The 20,011-nt window shown below is 41.0% G+C and overlaps 1 protein-coding gene across 3 annotated transcripts in view; it reads right to left on the bottom strand.

Annotated features, from left to right (window-relative positions):
* Positions 1-20,011, bottom strand: part of VGLL4 (vestigial like family member 4) — a 166,658-nt gene that overhangs the window by 73,564 nt on the left and 73,083 nt on the right. Inside the window, exon 1 of one of the 3 annotated variants that reach the window (XM_017501467.2) lies at positions 13,697-13,945. The exons of the other annotated variants lie outside the window; for them this stretch is intronic. Within the exon in view, the coding sequence (XP_017356956.1) occupies positions 13,697-13,778 (82 nt within the window). The 5' untranslated portion in view covers positions 13,779-13,945. Of the gene's footprint in view, positions 1-13,696; positions 13,946-20,011 lie in introns of those variants that run through there. 3 annotated transcript variants of the gene reach the window in all.

Raw genomic sequence — 20,011 nt, 5'->3', positions numbered from 1 at the left:
AACTACAGACAGGTGTTTGGATAAATAATGCCATAGCTATAGGAATAATAAGCAGACATTAATAATTTTTGTAGACTTTCAAAGTCAAAGCCAATTTTCATAATACTGAATGAAAGAAAATTCAGAATATAAAATTTTAAACACACTATGATTTTGGTTGTGTTAAATCATATATACTCAGAAGAAAAGACTGAAATCAATAGTGTAATATGGTTGTTTCTGGGGTGTGGCCAATCCTTTTCTGTCTGTGTTTTTAAAAGATTGTACAATTCTCTGTATTTCATTGGTATTCAAAAAGAAATAAAAGCAGACAGTAAGAGATAGTCTTCCCAAAATGTGTAGATTAAAGAAAACAAGGTTAAGTTCCAATTCCTGCCTATAAAATCTTCCAGGTCAAGTTTCATAAAATGAGGCTAGGCCACACCTTGAAAGATATGTAGAATCCACATAGCTGGACCAGGCATGGTGGGTCACACCTGTAATCCAAGGAAAAAAAGGGAGGCAGAGGCAGCTGGATCACCTGAGGTCAGGAGTTCAAGACCAGCCTGGCCAACATAGTGAAACCCCTTCTCTACTGAAAATACAAAATATTAGCCAGGTGTGGTGGTGCGTGCCTGTAAACCCACCTACCCAGGAGGTTGAGGGAGGAGAATCACTTGAACCCGGGAGGCGGAGGTTGCAGGGAGCTGAGATGGCACCACTTCACTCCAGCCTGTGCAACAGAGCAAGACCCATCTCCCAAAAAAAAAGAATCCACATAGTTGGAAAGGAGTAGAAAGGGCATTACAAATGGGAGAAAAACTAAAAGAATCTTAAGAGGGAATGGTAGGCAAACCAGAAGATAAATCAAATTGGAGCTAAGAGAGCTTAATCCTTGAGCTTTATTTTAACAGACCAGTGGTTGGATGAATCACTTCCAAATAAGAAATAAGGCAAAGCAACATTAAGCTAAAGGAAAGTGTTCTCAAAAAAGAGTCTTCTCTGCCACGTTGGTGTTTTTTCACATCCCTCAAACTGGCTGCCTTCTGGTTTCCATGGCTTAGATTTACCCACTTGGAAAAACAACCCCTCCCCTGACAATACCAAAATCACTACCTCTGCCATGAAATTAGGCAAGAAATATACATATTCCAGCCTCTAATTTAGACAATAAACTTGCCAAAAGTACAGAATATATCTTTTTTTTTCACATAGTACCAATCAACAGTGTCATAGTAGGCATTCCAATAAGTAATGAATTACAAGTTAACAACGAGCAACACCTTAATATTGTCCATAAACCCCCAGCAGAACTGAAATTTTAAAAGCTGCCAATATCAATTATTGGTAAAGATGTAGAGTTCCTGGACAGGCGCCGTGGCTCACACCTGTAATCCCAGCACTTTGGGAGGCCAAGGCAGGTGGATCACCTGAGGTCAGGAGTTCAAGACAAGCCTGTCCAACATGGACCAAAATCCAACCCAGGCTCTATTAAAAATACAAAAAATCAGCCAGGTGAGGTGGTAGGCGCCTATAATCCCAGCTACTCCAAAGACTAAGGGAGGAGAATTGCTTGTGCCCAGGAGGCAGAGGTTGCAGTGAGCCAAGATCATGCCACTTGCACTCCAGCCTGGGCAACAAGAATGAAACTCCATTTCGAAAATAAAAAATTTTAAAAACATAAAGATGTAGAGTTCCTGAAACGTTTATACACTGCTGGTGGAAGAGTAAGGTATTATAACCACTTTGGAAAACAGTTGTGCCGTTTCTTGAAAAGTTAAACATACCCAATAATCCAGCAATTCCACTAAATGATCACATATGTCCACAACAAACTTGCACTAAAATGTTCAGATTGTACAACAAGGCGTGTATCTAAAATGGTTAAAATAATACATTTTGTTATATATACTTTACCACAATAAAAAAAAGTTCAAAGCAACTTTATTCATTACAGTTGAAAACTGGAAACAAACATCCATCAAGCTTAGAAGAGATAAGCACAAGAAGTTGGATCCAAATTACTTTATATGAAGTTCAAGAGCAGGCCAATCTAATCTATGACTACAGAAGTCAAAACAGTGGTTCTCTTTGGGGGATGTGTGTACTGACTGGTAGGGAAGCTCGAGGATGCTCAGGGGTGATGAGAATGTTCTCTCTCTAGACCTGGGTGGTCAGTCCAAATCAAAAAGACTGTTAATAAATACAGAATAACAGAGGCCACAGTTTTGACAACCCAAGGCCAACCATTTTTAACCAAAACTTAAGTCATCCTGATTTCCCCAAACACTAAACCCAAAGGAAACACAAATGTGAGTTTTTGTCCTTATCAGCAGATAACAAAAAAAAAAAGGTTTGATAAAGATCAAACCAATCAGCTAACAGTCTGCCTTAAAGATATATACATGACAGCCACTCATGAAAAAGGTCCAATCATTCCTCTTTTATGCTCTAAACTGCACTGTAACTGCTATAAAAGTGAGACTGTGACACTTTTGGGTTTGAGGTCTCCCAGTCCATGAACTTTCCTTTTGTATGTATGGGAAACAATTAAAATTCTAACTTGATCTAATTTTATGTTTGACAAAACAGGGGGAAAAATTTCAGAAAGCTATAACCTTGAGTTCATCACAATTAATTATGCCTCAATAAAAATAAAGGAAGAAAGAAAACACAACAGGTGGAAAACCCCAGTCCATTATCCCAATTAAGCCCCAGGTTTGCATTTATCCAGTCCTCACTAAGTACAACACTATCATGAGGTCAGAGCTCATAATCAGAAACTCCCCTTGGAGAGCGGTAGTGTCTGTCCTATTCAGGGCAGCATCAGCTCTGACCAGAGTATTTTCAGAACATACAACTAATCTGTCAATTTCCTAAGTCTTCTAAAATTCACTGAATTTGGTCAGGTGCGGTGGCTCACACCTGCAATCTCAGCACTTTGGGAGGCTGAGGCAGGTGATCACCTAAGGTCAGGAATTCAAGACCAGCCCAGCCAACACAGTGAAACCCCACCTCTAATAAAAATATAAAAATTAGTCTGGTGTGGTGGCACATGCCTGTAGTCTGAGCTACTTGGGAGGCTGAGGCAGGAAAATCACTTGAACCCAGAAGGCAGAGGTTGCAGTGAGCTGAGATCACGCCACTGCACCCCAGCCTGGGTGACAGAGCAAGACTCCGTCTCAAAAAACAAATAAATAAAAATAAAAGTTACTGAATTTAAAAATTCTACATATATTTCATTCCTATTAGGATCCAAGACAAACCGTCCAATCCTTCTTTTAAAAAAAAAAAAAAAAGGTTAATATTTCAATAAATTCTAGTTCCCAGTATAGTGACAGATACAACAGGATGAGGCAGTCCGATTCTCTGGCCACAGTTAACAGACCAAGGAAAAAATCCCACACTCCTAAGATTCCAAAGAAATTTTCTACAGGTTTCCTTAACGTGCTTTAAAATCTTTCACAAGAGCATGGGGAAAATAAATCATCCACTCAAATTTATATTCCGAAGCTTCAAAATAAAAGCAGTTCCTTTTCATGTTTGGATATAGTCACTCTAAACAGTAAATCAACTAACAGACATCATCAACCTAGCATAAGACTCTGCATAACCTCTAATTATCTTCTTTATTTACCTGTTGCTCATCTGTCTCCCCTGTTAGAACATACAGTCTATAAAGTCAAGGATCTTGCTGTCTGTTTTGCTAGCAGCCATAACCCCAGCACATAAAACATTTCCTGGCACATAATGGGTATTAAATACTTTCCCATCAGTGATCAGTTCATTTAGCAGACTGTCCAAAGTCAAGTAACTAGAAAGCAAGACAAACAAGGGCAGCTATCTGTAATCAAGCAGCCAACTTCAAATGTTTTCCTACATTAGCTTCCTTAGACGCTAAGTCCTAGAGTTTTTCTTTCTCTCTTCCCTTCTTATTAATATTCCTCCTTTTCTCAGCTATCTTCCCTGCCTCTAAGAACAGTATTCTAAGAATTAAGAAGCTCACTTATATCACCAACTAGCTGAGTATCCTTGGGCTAGTCACGCAATTTCAATTTTTATCTTTAGTGAAAAGACACTGGAGTAGATCCATTCATAAGGAGACAACACTGGCCTGGTGTGAAGAACAAGGAGTTACAAGACAAAATCCTAGCTCTCCCAGAAATTGAAGGAAGGCAGACAGAGGAGAAGGTAACACAGCAAGGTAAATTCCACAGCAGAAGTACACACAGCATGCCATGAAAATACAAATACCTAATCTCTCCAAGAAGGCAGAGGAGAGAAGGGCCACCTTCCAGAAGCCCCTGCCCTTGAGGCTACTAGGAGCCACGAGAAAGGAGCAGGTAGAGTTCAGATAGAGGCAAAAGGGCTTATTCACAGGAAGCAGTTTCACATATGCGGACTGTAGGGTGTGAGGCAACAGGGAAAGTAAGGCTGAAGAGGTAAGCTGGAATGATACTCAAGTAATTCTACAGATATAAACCTAGAAGGGGCTGAGATTAGAGGCAGGAAGCAGTTTAGAGATCATTTTAGCAATTAAGAGGAAAATTAATGGAGCCCTAGTAAGAGAGGAGTTCCTAGGACCTCTTCAACCTATTCTATCCTTTGTCCTTAGGTGACCATGCTCACTCAAAGCTTTGAGTATTCTCTATCCGAATTAGTATCTCCAGCAGCAGCCTCTCCTGAGCGCTGGAACCACATATCCAACTTTCTATTATTTATCTCTTCTTCGAAATCTCAAAGATCCTTCAAACTCAACGCAGCTGAAGCTAAGCCTATGACCTCACCCCAGAACCTAGTCCTCTTCCTGTGTTTCCTGTCTCTGCAGATGGCAGCACCGCCCATCCGCTTGTATGAGCTGGAAATCTGGGAGGCACCCTCAGCGTCTCCTATGTCCTCTCCCTCATCCACTGTTCAATCCGCCGCCAAGCCCGGCCAGGCTCCTCCCTAAAGATCTTATACATCTATCCACTGCTCTCTTCTCTGTGGCCACCACCAGAATTTGGTTTACCCCTATCTTTTGCCTAAGCCAGTGCAACAGGTTCACATCCTTGCCCATTTCTATTTCATCTCTTATTCCCTTCCAGTCCATTCTCAAACTGCGACCAAAGTTTGCTTTTAGTGCTCATCAGCCTGTGTCACCCTTTTATGCCCCCCTCCTCACCCCAGGAGCTCCATCAAGCCCCTGTTGATTGGTGTTGCTCACCATATGTGCATTAGCACATCTTATTCCCGGTGGAATGGGGACTCAATTGTTTTTGTTGTTTGAAATGGAGTCTCACTCTGTTGCCCAGGCCAGAGTGTGGTGGGATGATCTTGGCTAACGACAACCCCTGCCTCCCAGGTTCAAGTGATTCTCCTGCCTCAGCCTCTCAAGAATAGCTGGGATTACAGGCAAGCATTAGCACACCCGGTTAATTTTTATATTTTTAGCAGAGGTAGGGTTTCACCATGTCTCAAACTCCTGAGCTCAAGTGATCTGCCTCCCTCAGTCTCCCAAAGTGCTGGGATTATAGGCATGTGCAACCAGCTCTGGCTGGGACTCAGTATTTGAGCCAAGGGAGGCAAGAATTTTAAGAATTTGGAAAAAGTCAGTACCACATGGCATAAAGAGATTAAGGTAACGACTAAAAAATACTGAACTCGTCACTAGGATATCATTTAGTGACAGTCTCCAGAACAAATTCAACAGAGTTGTGGGAGCAGAAATTAGATGACAACAGATTAAGAGAGAAATGGTAGAAAGGGAATAGAGGTAAGCTGGCCTTCTTCCAATAATGCGGATGGCAAGGACAAAATAGTCTATGGCTGGAACGAAAATGAGATTCAGAAAAGGGTTTATTTTTGTTTTAAAATTGGAAGAGACTTGTATAGGAGGAGCACATGATGAAGACAAAGAAGCAGGAGAGGAAGAGGAGGAAATCATAAAAGAAAGCGATCTGGGAGCGCCAACAGAAGAATCTGCCTTCATTGCCCATGAAAGAAGCAAACAGGAATGGTGGTGAACTCAGAAGAGCTTGCAGGCAGGGAAGCAACATGTGGTTCTTTTATTTTCTCCTTAAAGGAGATATAAGGATTCTTCCACCTCTACAAGAAGGTCGTCTCCCACTCACTGTCTCTTTATGGGACAAAATATAGAACCAAACACCGCATGTATTGTATCAAACACCAAGGGCAATGCTTGATGTCCACTGTGAGTTCTGGAACTTTACCGTGTCCCCTACCAGTATCAGCCCTACTGGCATGAAGCCTCTAATAGAAAAAAGCCTCCGAGCCTGGTCTCCAGAAACTGGTGGTAACTGCTTCAAATTTTGAATTCAACAGAGCTGTGCTAGAATACTGCACATAGAGTTTCTGCTGAGAGTGACAGCTATTTTCCATTCCCTTTACCCACTACCCAGAACTTAAAGCCTGGCACAGCTGCTATTACATAGTCCTTAAAAAGCAAACCAGATCATTCTCGTGGGTGATTTTAAGCATTAGCAAAGAGGTCATAACTTTTCAGCAAGAAAATAAAACAAAGGTTCTTTGTGAGGTCAGCCAATAGTTTATCAGTGGCTCATCAGACAAACAACAGTTTAAAAAGACATACATAGTAAAAATGGAAGAAAATGGGTAAAAAAACAACAACAAAAAACCTGCTGACATTAAAATAAAATTTTAAATTAATCTCTTGTCACTTTAATAGTACTGCCTCATAATGGAAGATGCATTTATTTTCAAAGGGGAAAGTGCCCAGAAATTTGCACTCATCACTCCCTTAACTGTTATCAGGGAAGAAGTATAGTCTTCCAGCTGGATTATGGGTAGTAAATTTAGCAGAGTAAACAACTCTGCTAAATTGCTTGGCAGAGCACATCTGCACCAAACCATTAAAGTCTGGAATTCACTGTATTAAAATCAAATCATTAGCCAAGAAGAATTAACAGGCAACTATTTTCATGCAAAACAGATATAAAAAATCAAGAGCAATACATGAGTAATTCTTTTTCATTCATAATTTTAGATGGTGCATAATGCAGAGTATTGTTTTAGAAATGTGCTGCTCTCTAACAGTCCTCTCTATACAATATAGAGTATTGTTTGGATACTGGAGCAATTTAAGCTTTTTCTATGTATCCAAAAGTCCCTGGATTAACATCCAAAGAAACCTGGCACAGCAACAAAGTTGACTTGTAACACGTCTCAGCCTTTAAGCAAATTGCTTATTAATGCAGAAAGTCGCTATTCAGACCCTAAGTAAGCTATGTATCTCCAGTAGTGTCCCCCACGTTGCATTCTCCACAATTGTGCAGAATTTTCTAACTCCTAATTTTCCATTACAGCATGGATGTGGGAGGGCTTCAACAGGTGGTGAAGAATGTGAACAAAATGCTAAATGAAAAAAAAAGTTCTTCCCAAAGTATCACCAATTCTGAACAGTGAAGCTGCAGACGAATGAGAAGGAAAGCTGAGACATCTGTATATTCCATAGCCAGGAGTCCTCACACTCAAGAGATGTCGGGTTCAAACAAAAAAACTTCTCAGGATGTGTGCACTAACTTTAAAAGACCTCACCAAAAACAGATACAAAAGAAGGCATACAGGCATCCAATTATACAGGGTTTAAAAAAAAAAAAAAAAAAAAAAGACAAAACCAAGCTAGAATTTGTTTAGAATTATACAAATGGCAGTAAAGGTATAAAGAAAAGCAAGTTACAATTGTGGTCATCTCTTGGGGCTGGGAGGGATTGGATCAAAAGATAATACTTGGAAGGGTAATTTACTGTTTCTTGACCTGGCCATAGTCACAGGGTTGTTCATTTCTCTAACCATAAAATTCACATTTTTATGCACTTTTCTGTATGTATATTTTATTATAAAACATGCTGAGAGAGAGAGATCCCTAAAACACTCCCTAGTAGAGTGTAAGCATTCCGTAAATGTTTAATAACAGAATGGATTTGGGGTAACAACACGATACTAGCATTGAATTTTGTCTTATCAGTCACTAAATATATTTCAGTTTGTCTTCTTTTCAAACAAAAGAGTGAAATGTTAAGAGTTTAGAGAACAATCCTATGCATAGCAACACATTAAAGGGAGCTTTTAAGAACAGATTTTCTATTTTATTTAGAGTAACTAAACTATTCTTTCAACTAGTCATGATTCACATTGATAGGATTAAAACATATTCTATACATAATACCTTGAAATTAAACAATCTACAGAATTTAAAAAATATATAACAACAACGCAGAGAAGGCAAGACAGCAAAGTGAAGTGACAATTCCTTCGAACTTACAGAACATGTAACATTCAGAAAGAAAAAAAAGAGTAAATGAAGAAAGCAAAATCATTTTCAGGCCCTGCTTTCAGAAATTAGCAGCCATGGTTAGGATTTGGTTGTGCATTCATGGGGTGAGAAATGACGCATGAGTTCATTAAAAAATAAAAGATGGAGAGGAACCTGTTTGGGACTACAAACGTGTTGCAGAGAAAGGCTAAAAAAAATGGTTGTTATGAGCTTAGACGTGCAATAATAAATACCACCAAACAGAAACCGCCACTGAATAAACGTCAGATACTTTGAGATGACAAAGATCGCCAGAAATATTCTCTGGTCTGACTGTTTTTGTATATTTGTGTACACGCATAAGTGCTAAATCTGGATCTAATTTCTTGTTGAAAAAATCCAGTTTTCTGCAACATCCTCACAGGCATAACTAAGCTATATTGAGAAGTTTGGAATCTCCTCTTGTGCCAAGGAGGACTGCTTTCTATCTTTACCGCATGTTTTAAAAAATTTTCACAGCAACACATCCAGGCACCCTAGGAGTACACAAGGCCACGCAGACAACAGGGAAGCGGGGGGGAAGGGGGAAACAAACCTGGCCTCCAGAAGGAGCCAAGTGTAGACTCCAAGACATAAACAGCCAAGTACAATAATCTTTCGAGAAAGGGGCTGAGAAACAAGGGTGGGAGCTGGAAGGAAGGAGGGTATAATCACACCTTTCTTCACAAACTGTAATTAGGAGAAAGACACCAGCCAAGCCAGCTCTCTCGCAAAGCTCCTGGGCTCACCTGGGCATGTTTTACTAACCAAGCTCCTCCTAGTTTCTGTCTCTGTCTGTCTGTCTGTCTCTCTCTCTCTCTCCCCCCCCCACCCCCCCCGCCCTTTCTCCCTAAACCCCACCCGCCCCCCACTCCCTACCCTTTCCTGCAAGTAAAAAGCTGAAGTACAATGACTTTCGACAGCAAAACAGTTACAGATGTTCTACCTCGGAATACATCCCAGATCAAGAGCTCGTCACTTGATATGCAGGGCTGGGGACCAGGGGAGGCTACAAAATGGCCCTGCGCTGTGGCCTTTTCACCTACCCAAGCCTCCTAAGTTTCCTGCTGCCTCTGAGCTCATTAGACAAAGAACAATGAAACCAGGACTCCACTCAACCGGTGGTGGTCAGACAGGAGGAAAACAAAAGATCACAGGGTCTCACTGAATTCAGCAACTCTCCAGCGTGCGTCTTCCCTTCCATTCCAGAAAATTTAAAAGTAGTCTGTGACGAAACAAGGCATAACTGTGTCTAAAACAATGAACTGTTCTAAAACTTGAACTTGGAATACTCCGCTCTTAAGCTTTGAGAGAATCACAATATGCAATGTATTCCTACTTTCTCCCAATATAAATCACCCTATTAAATTAAAAGGAGAGAATTCTTCCACCAAATTACACACTAATGGCTCTTAACCCATAATTAAAGTATCGCTACCAGCAGCGTAAGGCTGCAGCCAGCCAGGGCACGTTTGGCAGGCCCACGTCTCAGCCCCAGGGATGATGTCAGTGCAGCGGCAGCCATCTTGAGGAAAGCCCTTAATCTAACCTGTCCCTGTCCCCTGCTCCCTGCTGACTGGCTCTGGAGCTGGCATCCACACAGGCCTCCTCCTCTGCACAGGCAGACAAAAGAAAAGCAAGCCCGGTGCCAGGGCAGCACAGAGCACACCTTCCAGCGAGGCTGGTCACCCAGAGGTGTCTCACCTACCCTTTTCTCAACATCACAATGGCCTCGGAACTTGGCAGCAACTGGCTTCGGAGCAAGAAGTGGGAGAGGCTCGACTGTGCACTGTAATCCAGGGAGTTATTCCAGTGCTAGGCCGTGAGGGCTCCCAGGACAGGGCATGACCCTAACATCATGGAACTAATGGGGAGATAAAACATGAAATAAGCTAGGCATGGTGGCTGATGCCTGTAATCCCAGCACTTTGGGAGGTAGGTGCAGGCGGATTACCTGAGGTCAGGAGTTCAAGACTAGCCTGACCAACTTGGTGAAACCCAACTCTACCAAAAACACAAATATCAGCCGGTCATGGTGGCACGGACACCTGTGATCCCAGCTACCAAGGAGGCTGAGGCAAGAGAATCACTTGAACCCGGGAGGTGGAGGTTGCAGTGAGTGGAGTTGGCGCCACTGCACTCCAGCCTCGGCAACAGAGCAAGACTCTATCTCACAAAAAAAAAAGGACATGAAATAATTCTGGAGAAGCAGTACAGTATAGGAGATTCATAGAAGAGTCAAAACTTAACCCTGCCACAAACTTTCTAAATAAACTTTCTGAAAAACAGAGTTTACCTCTCTGAGCCTCAGTTTCCTTGGTGAAAACAAGAGAAAGGTATTGGATGATGTCTGAGGACCTGGATAGCTCTGCAATAATTAATTAGAGAATACAAGGCAGTATATAATCAAGTGTTAAATTATACAGTAGCAACTACAGCTGCCACTGGAGAGATTGCACTGATTTTTTTGAGTCAGCCTGCATTCTAAACCACTTCCTGAGAGCTCACTCGGGCCCTGTGCTAGGATTCAGGAATGCAGCAATCACCAAGACAGAATGCCTTGCCTTCATGAGGCTTTCACCAGTCTAGCAAGGCATTCTCAGGTGTTCAGAAAGAAAAAATGAGGGCTGGGATTGGCCTATGATCTTTTCATGGAAACAGAGGCAAAACTGGGCTTCAAGTGGGTATCATTTGAGCATTCAGTGGGGTGAGGAAGGATGAAGTGGTTAACTGCTGAGTATGGTAGTAATAAGCCATGAGGTTCTGAACAGACACATTAGCCATGTACAGTTCTGCTAATCTGCTCATCATTAGTGAAGGTAATTAGTTAGCTTCCAGAAGTTAAACAGACTTCAATTCTTCTAGCCCTCTGCCTCACTTCTCCTCCTCCCACCCCAAACCTGCTAATTGTGGTTAACTTTTTCCCTTTATTCTCAATTACTCTTGCAGACAACTGTAGTGGAGAGCAGGAGCCAGGAAGCAGTTATCACGGAGGGAGTCCACATCTAAGCAATATGGAGTCAGTCAGTCAGAAAGACCTTATATGCTACAAGGTAAATGGCTAAAAAGTTCTATTTGTGTATTAAGTCACCAGGGAGGTTTAAGAAAGATGGTACAGACACATGGTTTATTTTGCAGAGTAAAGCTATGTCTAATACAACTGAAGAACATGGTATAATTTAGCTAGTATGAATAATTAACCATCTGCATCTTAATTTTTAAAACTAAAATGTCAAGAAATTAATTTATCCGTTATTTTAAGAGGCATGAAACTTGAGTGTGCCCTAAATGAAATCAAATGTTGCCTACCAAGAGTACATTCCATTTTCCAAACAACTTCCCTGGAATGCTGGGGAGCTGATATGTTTAAAACGAATATTCCCCAAGTCCAAATGTTGGATTTAAAAGAACCATAACCTTTCCAACTTTTCTTACAAAAAAATCCCGTGTATGATTTATGCCCATCTTCAAAACACCCTCTGGAGTTCAGACCAGATGTGTGCAGTGTTTACACTGAGAAAACCACTAGGACATCAACAACTCACTATAAACACCACTCAAATTTTGCTGTGCTTTCCTTCATTTCCTGTGTATTTATTCTGGTGTTAAAATAATGTTAACTTTCATAATAAGGAAAATAGGAGCAGATGTTTAAACCAAACAAACTTTAGCCCATTATCCCATATAGCTACTCAACTTTCAAAATCAAAGTTTCTTCCTCTCAAAAACAGAGGGAGAAGAGAAAAGAGAGAAGAGAAAGAGAGAAGTGAAGTGAAAGGAGAGAAGAAAGAAAAGAGAAAAGAGAAGTCCTCGACTCTCCTGTGTGTTGCGTGCTATACAACAGCTCCACCTGGGCTCGCTGTCCATAAGCTGGTCCTCACCAATCAGAGACAGGAAAAATTAATCTGCTATCTGGTATCAATTTCCTAACAATCTTATATTTCTCTAAGGCCATTATGTTTTGTTTTGTTTTTAAAATATCATATTACTTGTTGGCAAGGACAATACATCAGAAATTGCCTTAAAAGTTTTTCTTTCTTTTTGTGGGAAGGGGAGATGGTTAAAAAAAACAACAAAAACAAAACCCTGACTGCAATACGTGAATTTCACAGGAAATAAGCCCAGTAATGGCTGCTGATGGCTTTCTAAAGTCGTCTGCTTTTTAAAGTGAGTTCAGAAGCAAGATGTTACTTAACACATCAGATGCAAAGAAAACAATTCACCAAAATTCTCATAACAAGAACTAGGAGTAAACAAGTACCCTTTTTAAAAAACGTTAAATATGAGATCCTTATCCACAGAGTTTTTAAAAAAAAACGTGAATGAGGTTTTTTTCACTTTGAAGAGGAAAAATACTCTGGAAAGGGTAAGTTTTCAACTGATTAGGAAACAGGCCTGAAGTTTTTAGATTAAAAAACAGAAGTCAATCACCCTCCCAAGTTTTTCTAACTGTTTTCTTCAAGAGAAATGTCCCGTTTACTACTGGAGAAAAAATGGAAACTGCTCCTGCTGAATGAGAAAGAGTCCCGGATGTGTGTGTGGTTACAACAAAAAATACTCTTCCTGCCAGGCCGAACTCCCCTGGAGATGCCTCTCGGAGGCAGACCCAGGCCATTGCCACTTTTTCAAATCGCACGTAGAGGATGTTCCAACAGATTAAGAAATAGATTTTTCTCTTACTGCTACCAGACAGCCTGAAATACAGGCCGTGGGGGAAGCACCTCGCGGGCAGCGGGAGGTAATAAATAAGAATTCAGCGCGGGTTTCTCTCCCTTTTGGGGGCAGGTTGGGGGTCGGGGTGTTGTGTAATCGCTCCCACAGGCAGGCAGAGCTCGAGGAACACCCCCCCTCCATGTCAGCCTCCCCGAGCTGCACAGGAAGCGCCAGCGAGACAAAGAGCCGGCCTGTGCTCGCTGACTCGGTGCCCTCCAGCCCCGCGCGGGAGAGGGACATTCTCCGCGGTTTGGGACACTCACTCGCGAGTACAGAGACTCGCTGTAACTCTGGCTCCCCCTCCGTAAGCCGCGGGGTGCTGTGGCCCACAGCCGGGTACACCAGCCCCTCCCCCAAACGCAGCCTTAACTTTTCACGGCGTCCTACGAGTCCTTCCCCTAAAGACAGTATTAGCGGAAATCACAAAGAATAAGGCGCGAGTAGGTTGCAAGCATAAAGCAAACATGGAACGGTTTCTACTTCACCGCCGGCCCGTCCGGCCCCCTCCACCGCCCCCCGCAGCCTGAGATCCGAACACCCGGTGCTGAACCGAACCTCAGAAACGCCGGCCTTTCCAGCGCCCTACCGCCCGGAGAAGGGCAACAGGCGCTCAGAAGGCAGGCACCCAGCACACTGAGGAGGAGTGGCCGAGACGAGCAAAGGGCAGTAATTCTACAACGGGACATCTACCTTCGTAGCACAGAATGCCGATATTGTTGTTCATCTTGTCCAAGTACTGATAGTTCAACAGGTCCATCTTCATAAATAGCATTTATTGGGCTAGCAAAGAAAACCAGCTCTTTGCTTTCGCCCCCAAAAGAGTTAAGTTTCAAAAATCAATTGTTGCTGAGTAGCTCCTGGCTCTTCAACTTCACAAAGGCAGAGGCCCAGCCTCAGACTCTCAAAACAAAGTATGCAAAAGTTAAAAAAAAAAAAAAAAAAAAATGACATAAAATACAATGTGAATTGTGTCCCCTGTGTTGGGCAACATGGCAGCCATGCTCAGAAATTTTTTTTTAATACTTAATATTCAATTAAATTAAAAAAAAAAAAAAAGGCACACAAAAAAATCGAGCTCACACGAAACCCTTCAAGGGCTTACTGGTAGACGCTGTATGTACTTTATCACCGACCGAATATGAAAAAAGCGTTTCAGAAGTCCTTACAAGTCCTTCCTGGAAATGGAAAAGAGTGAAAAAGAGAAACGCGCAGCCCGTTTCCTAGGACAAAGCGGCGCCGGCCCCGCTCACAGCCCGCTGCAAGCCGGCAGCGCTGACATGCGGGCTATGCTTGGCATGACTCCGATGCGGCCGCTTCCTCTTCCCGCAGGAGGCCGAGCATGCTCACTGCGCCGCGCGGCCGAGGCAGGGAGGGCTTCTGCACAGGATCAGCCTCTCAATGCAGCAAGTGTTGGAAAGAAAGAGAAGGGGAGGGGGAGAGGCTCTAGAGACCAGGCCTTGGCAGACTGGCTCTTGACAGGAAGCAGCCCGGCCGCTGCAAAACCGTAGGAGGGAAAAAGAAAACCCAGGAAGTTTCTTTTTCAGGAGCTGAGTACAAAGTAAAAAAAAAATCCATCATGGAAGCAAACTTCCACGGAATGCAACTTTCCCGAAACTTCACGGTGGAGCTTCGGAAACCCAAAGTGCTAGTCACACATATCTAGTTTCTTTGTTTCTTTTAATGTTTGTTTTATAATGTCCATTTACACTTTCACAAAAATTTAAATTTTTGATGTTAATGTCAGATGTAACTTCTTTCATAGTCCCCATAACAACTGAGATAGACAGGGCAAGGAGGGTATCATCTATTCACAGCAGAGCAAAACGAGGTTCAGCTGGATTAAATGACTGGCCCACAGCCCCCAAATTAGTTGACAGAACTACTTTTAGAGTGTTTTTTCCCCGTCTAATGTTATAACTTAAAAAACAAGGAGGGGGCCGCGTGCAGTGGCTCACACCTGTAATCTCAGCAGAGGCAGGAGGATCACTTGAGGTCGAGTTTGAGACCAGCCTGGCCAACATGGCAAAATTCCATCTCTACTAAAAATACAAAAATTAGCCTGGTGTGGTAGTGCACACCTGAAGTTCCAGCTACTCAGGAGGCTAAGGTTGGGAGAACTGCTTGAACCTGGAAGGAGAAGGATGCAGTAAGCCAAGATCGCACCANAAAAAAAAAAAAAAAAAAAAAAAGAGACAAGGTGGGGAGAAGAAGAGATGGAAGGTGTTTAAGCAAATAAGGCTGTACTATCAAAAATTGAAAGTGCACTTGAGATTATAAAGGGAAGGGGTAAAATTATTTTCATTTTGCTTGTATGACACCCACCTGTGTGTAAGAAGCTAGTGGCATACATTTGTGCTATTTACTATTGTAAGGACTTAGGGCTTAAACTTTGAATACCCATAGCCTAGCACAACCAAGTTCAGGTGCCCAAAAACTGTCTACTGAATGAATGAATCACTGAATGTTCAGTTTTCGGCACATGAAGAGCATGTTAACAAAATAGAAAAAAAAAAAAGTTCTAAATAACATTTGAATGTTCTAAAAATATTTTTAAATATTCTAAAATAATATTTGAATAAATCATTTGGAGGAATTGCATGTTAAAAATCCAGCAATCTTTGCATTGGGTGTATTAGGCACACTCATGGCCAGGTGTCCTAATCAAATCTTAGTGGAAATTCATACGACATCCAAATACTGTTGTCATTGCTCCAACAGTAATCACTAGGGTGAAATTAGTGAAGTAAGCAATAGAGGAATCAAGATTTCACAAGCTTTCATTTATAAAAATATTTTTGATGCTATATTACATGTAATAAGCTATAGTGAGAAATATGTAGCCTATCAACTGTAATTGAAATAATGGTATTTGGTGGGGAGGGTTGGAAGGAAACTCATAACATCCAGTATCAGGTATCAGATTTAAATTCAACTGACAGTTTTGGAATACTATTACTGTGCTATGTTTTTACATAAATTCTCAATCAGAAAACTTTATGCATCATTAGAATATCCCACATGGGAGTGAAGTGGCTGCACATTGGAACCTGGGGGGAGCTTTTAAAAATCTTGATGCCGGGCCGGGCACGGTGGCTCTTGCCTGTAATCCCAGCACTTTGGGAGGTTGAGGTGGGCAGATCACCTGAGGTCAGGGGTTGAGGACCAGCCTGGCCAACATGGTAAAACCCCGTCTCTACTAAAAGTACAAAAATTAGCCAGGCATGGTGACACATGTCTGTAGTCCTAGCTACTCGGGAGGCTGAGGCAGGAGAATCTCTTGAACCCAGGAGGCGGAGGTTGCAGTGAGCCGAGATTGCACCACTACACTACAGCCTGGGCGACAGAGCAACACAGTGAGATTCCGTCTAAAAAAAAACACCTCAATGCTGAGGTAGCATTCCAAACTCATCTCAGTGGGTGGGAACCAGCAGCAGTAGCTTCTAAAGTCCCAGGTGATTCCAATATGCAGCCAAGGTTGAGAACCATTGCTTTCATCTGGGAAGGAAAAAAAACCCTGCCTTAAGACATTTCATTTTATTCACTTGTTTTGACGTGAAGAGGTTTTTTTTTAAATAGTGATTTAAGCACATGATTCAAACAATGCCATTGTAGAAAATGAATAAAATATTTAGTAACTTCCCTTTAACGACTCAGCATCACTTACAATAGCAGTTCTCAGTCTCCAGGTGGCAATCATTTGTGTGGACACTGTCCCACAGGTCTACCTTAACTGCTGTAACATTCCCAGCCAATAGCCACGTCTTTCCTGCTGATCCGGGAGCCTAACATGGTGCTACCTAAGTGTGATCCAGAGGGGTTCGAGCACCAGATGTTCCTAGTCCCCAAAAGCTAGATAAAGAGACTGAGAATGAACATTTAAAACTTTTATAGCAATTTGACAGACTAACTTTATGTCTCTCAAATCTTAATATTAAATTTGAAAGTTGTAGCTTTCATATTTCTAGTTATTGGGTTGCATTACATTTTACAAAGTATCAGTCTACAACAAAGTCTCGAGGAAAAATGAAACATAACCTGGTTTCACAAAGAAGCTTGTGCTCCAGAGGGGCCAGCTCCCATAGCCAGCCTCTGCAGCCTGGGAGCGCCTCCAGCACGGGCTCTAAACCTTTCCATCCCAGCTCCTGACAACGTTCACTTTACAGTTCAAGCGCACTGGATGACCTGAAGTTAGTTACTCCACAAATCACATCAGTTCGCTTCTCAGTTTGCAGGACATCTCTTCTTTTCCAGCCTGTCTACTCAGCAAACATCGATTCTTTCTTGAGACTTGTCAGAAAGTCCCTATTGTCCTGTGAAACCTCCCTGGGACCCCATCCTATCATCTCCTCACACCCTACTCCAAGCTATCCTTTTACAGGATAATAGTCCTTGTCCAAAATACTTGGACCAGCAGTGTTTTAGATTTCGGACCTTCTTGGATTTGAAATATTTGCATTATACTTACCAGTTCAGCATCTCTAAAAGTCTGAAATCTGAAATGCTCCAATATGAGCATTTCATTTGACTGTTGTGTCAGTGCTCAAAACTGTTCAGATTTTGGGCATTTTTCATTTCAGATTTTTGGATTAGGATGTTCAACCCTTACCTTATATGTGATGCATTCCTAGCCAAGTCTAGACCTTCAGAGCAAGGACTATGCCTTCTTCACCTTTTCAAGGTCAGTCTGGCAGAAGCCTGGTACATGGTAGGCCATCAATAAATACCAGCTAAATAAAATCAATAAGATTAAAATATCTAAAAGGCAGATTCTTCATTTCCCCATCCCTACTTCTAGCACACACTGGTTTATCTTACTCGATGTCATCAGGTGGCTTTCAACATCTCTTGGAGACCACATGTCCTCCCCTTTAAGAAACACCATGTAGATTCCGATTGTTCTTCAGTGTACAATCGCCTCATCCATTAAAAAAAAAAAAAAAAACCCAAATACTAGAAAATATCCTTCTCAAATTCATTCGTAGGGTAATATATTCATAATTAAAGTACCAACAGGGTAGTTTTGTAGGAAATTGGAAAGATGGGTCTAAATTTTGTCCACAAACACAAATGAGGTGGAAGAGTCAGTTCTTTTTTAAGAATGAGTAAGTTCAATCTACCAAATATTTAAAACATATAGCAAAGATTTTTTGGAGTGTTACTGGGCACAGAACAGGTAGGACCAAACACATACTGTGTATGTAGGAATCGTAAATGCAGGCCAATGGGGAAGAAGTGGTACAAAACAAGTATTATTGGGAAAAGAACCCAAATAGCACTTTGCCTTATACTGTACACTAAAATAAATCGCAGTGTTTTAAAGATGATTTAGATGCTTTAAAGTAAGGTTTTTTGCTGTAAAAACTTACAAAACTATAAGGATATGTTCAGACTATCTGATTTGGAATAGAAAACATTTGCTAAGCCAGAAATAAAATGTTTAATCAAAGACAGAAGCCACCAAGGAAAATGTAGAATTTGATTGAGTATACAGATTTTATATTTTTATACATCAGAAAACACCAAAACCAAGTAGAGGCAAAACATGAACAGAAGAATATATTTGTATCACATATTACAGTGAAGGATAAATGTTCTGGGTATACAAAGAACATTTAAAATTAGAAAGAGCAAAGAAACAAATTGAAAAATCACTTGATCTGAATAAACATTTTTTGAGTAAAGAGCATGAGAAACAAATGGCCAACACATTTTTGAAAAACAATTCAACCTTATTAATAATCAAAGAAATATAAATTTTAAGAAAATAAGTGATTTTCCATCTACCAATTTAATAAAGACTTTTTTAATCTTATTTCCTGCTGGTGAAACAGGATGCCATTGGAATTTCTGCTCACTGCTAATGCAGTATAAACAGATAACGCCTATCTATAAGGCAGGTTGGCACATACTGGACTGTTTTATGAAAAACTTGCATGTCTCTGTCCTTGCACTGGACTCCACTTCTAGACCTCTGTCTTAAGAAAATAATAAGATTTGGGTGAAGAGTTTCATAAAGATGCTTACCATACTGCTAAGTGTAAAATGAAAACTTGAAAACCTAAAGTCCAAAATAAGAGGATGAATTAAAACTGGCATATCGATGATAGAATAATATACAAACATTACAAAACCTTTAATAATCTATAATGACATGAGGAAATGCTATGCTATGTACTGTATGACAGTACTACAGTTGTTAACTGAAAACAATAAAAATAGGGTATAAAACAAATACACACATTATTCACCAGCTGTGCTAATGTATTTATGAGTACATACATAATAGAAAGAAAAAAGTACACATTAAAAAGACTGGAAAGTAAATAAAAATGTTAACGGTCCCCATCTTTGAATGGTGAGCATTTTATACATTTTCCTAAATTTCTAACTAGTCTACAAATAGTTTATTCTTTCTATAATGAAGGTGCAGATAAGGTAAGTTCCTGATTTTTAAAAAACAGCAACACAATGAAACAATTATTCCCTGGTGAGAAATAGGCAATGAATATGTATATCTTATGATAGCTTACATATCTCATGATATCTCCTTTTGATTTGGGTTTACAACTTAAAAATAATAAGAATCCAAACATTTCTTTACACCTTTGGAAGATTCAAAGATGTTTAAGATGGGGTATCTGTCTCAAAGAGCAAAGTCGACAGAGAGCGCTGTAAACCTGCAGAGCTTATAGACTTGTTCACATGCTTTTTTATCTTCTACTGCTAATTATGTCATATATCAGTACCAATTCCCCAAACTAGACCATAAGTTTCTAGAGGGAAGGAAAGTAAGCCTCAGTCCTTAGTGTAAAACTCCCCCACAGCACACAATAAGTGCTCTAATTGGTTTGGTTTGGTTTTTGAAACAGGGTCTTCCTCTGTGCCCAGGCCAGAGTGCAGTGGCTTAATCACACACAGCTCACAGCAGCCTTCACCTCCCAGTCTCAAGTGACCCACCCACCTCAGTGGGACCACAAGTACATGCCACCATGTCAGCTTTTTTTT

This window comes from Cebus imitator, unplaced genomic scaffold (assembly GCF_001604975.1).
Source record: "Cebus imitator isolate Cc_AM_T3 unplaced genomic scaffold, Cebus_imitator-1.0 Scaffold281, whole genome shotgun sequence".
Lineage (NCBI taxonomy): Eukaryota > Metazoa > Chordata > Mammalia > Primates > Cebidae > Cebus > Cebus imitator.
This window is presented reverse-complemented; position numbering and strand designations above follow the sequence as displayed.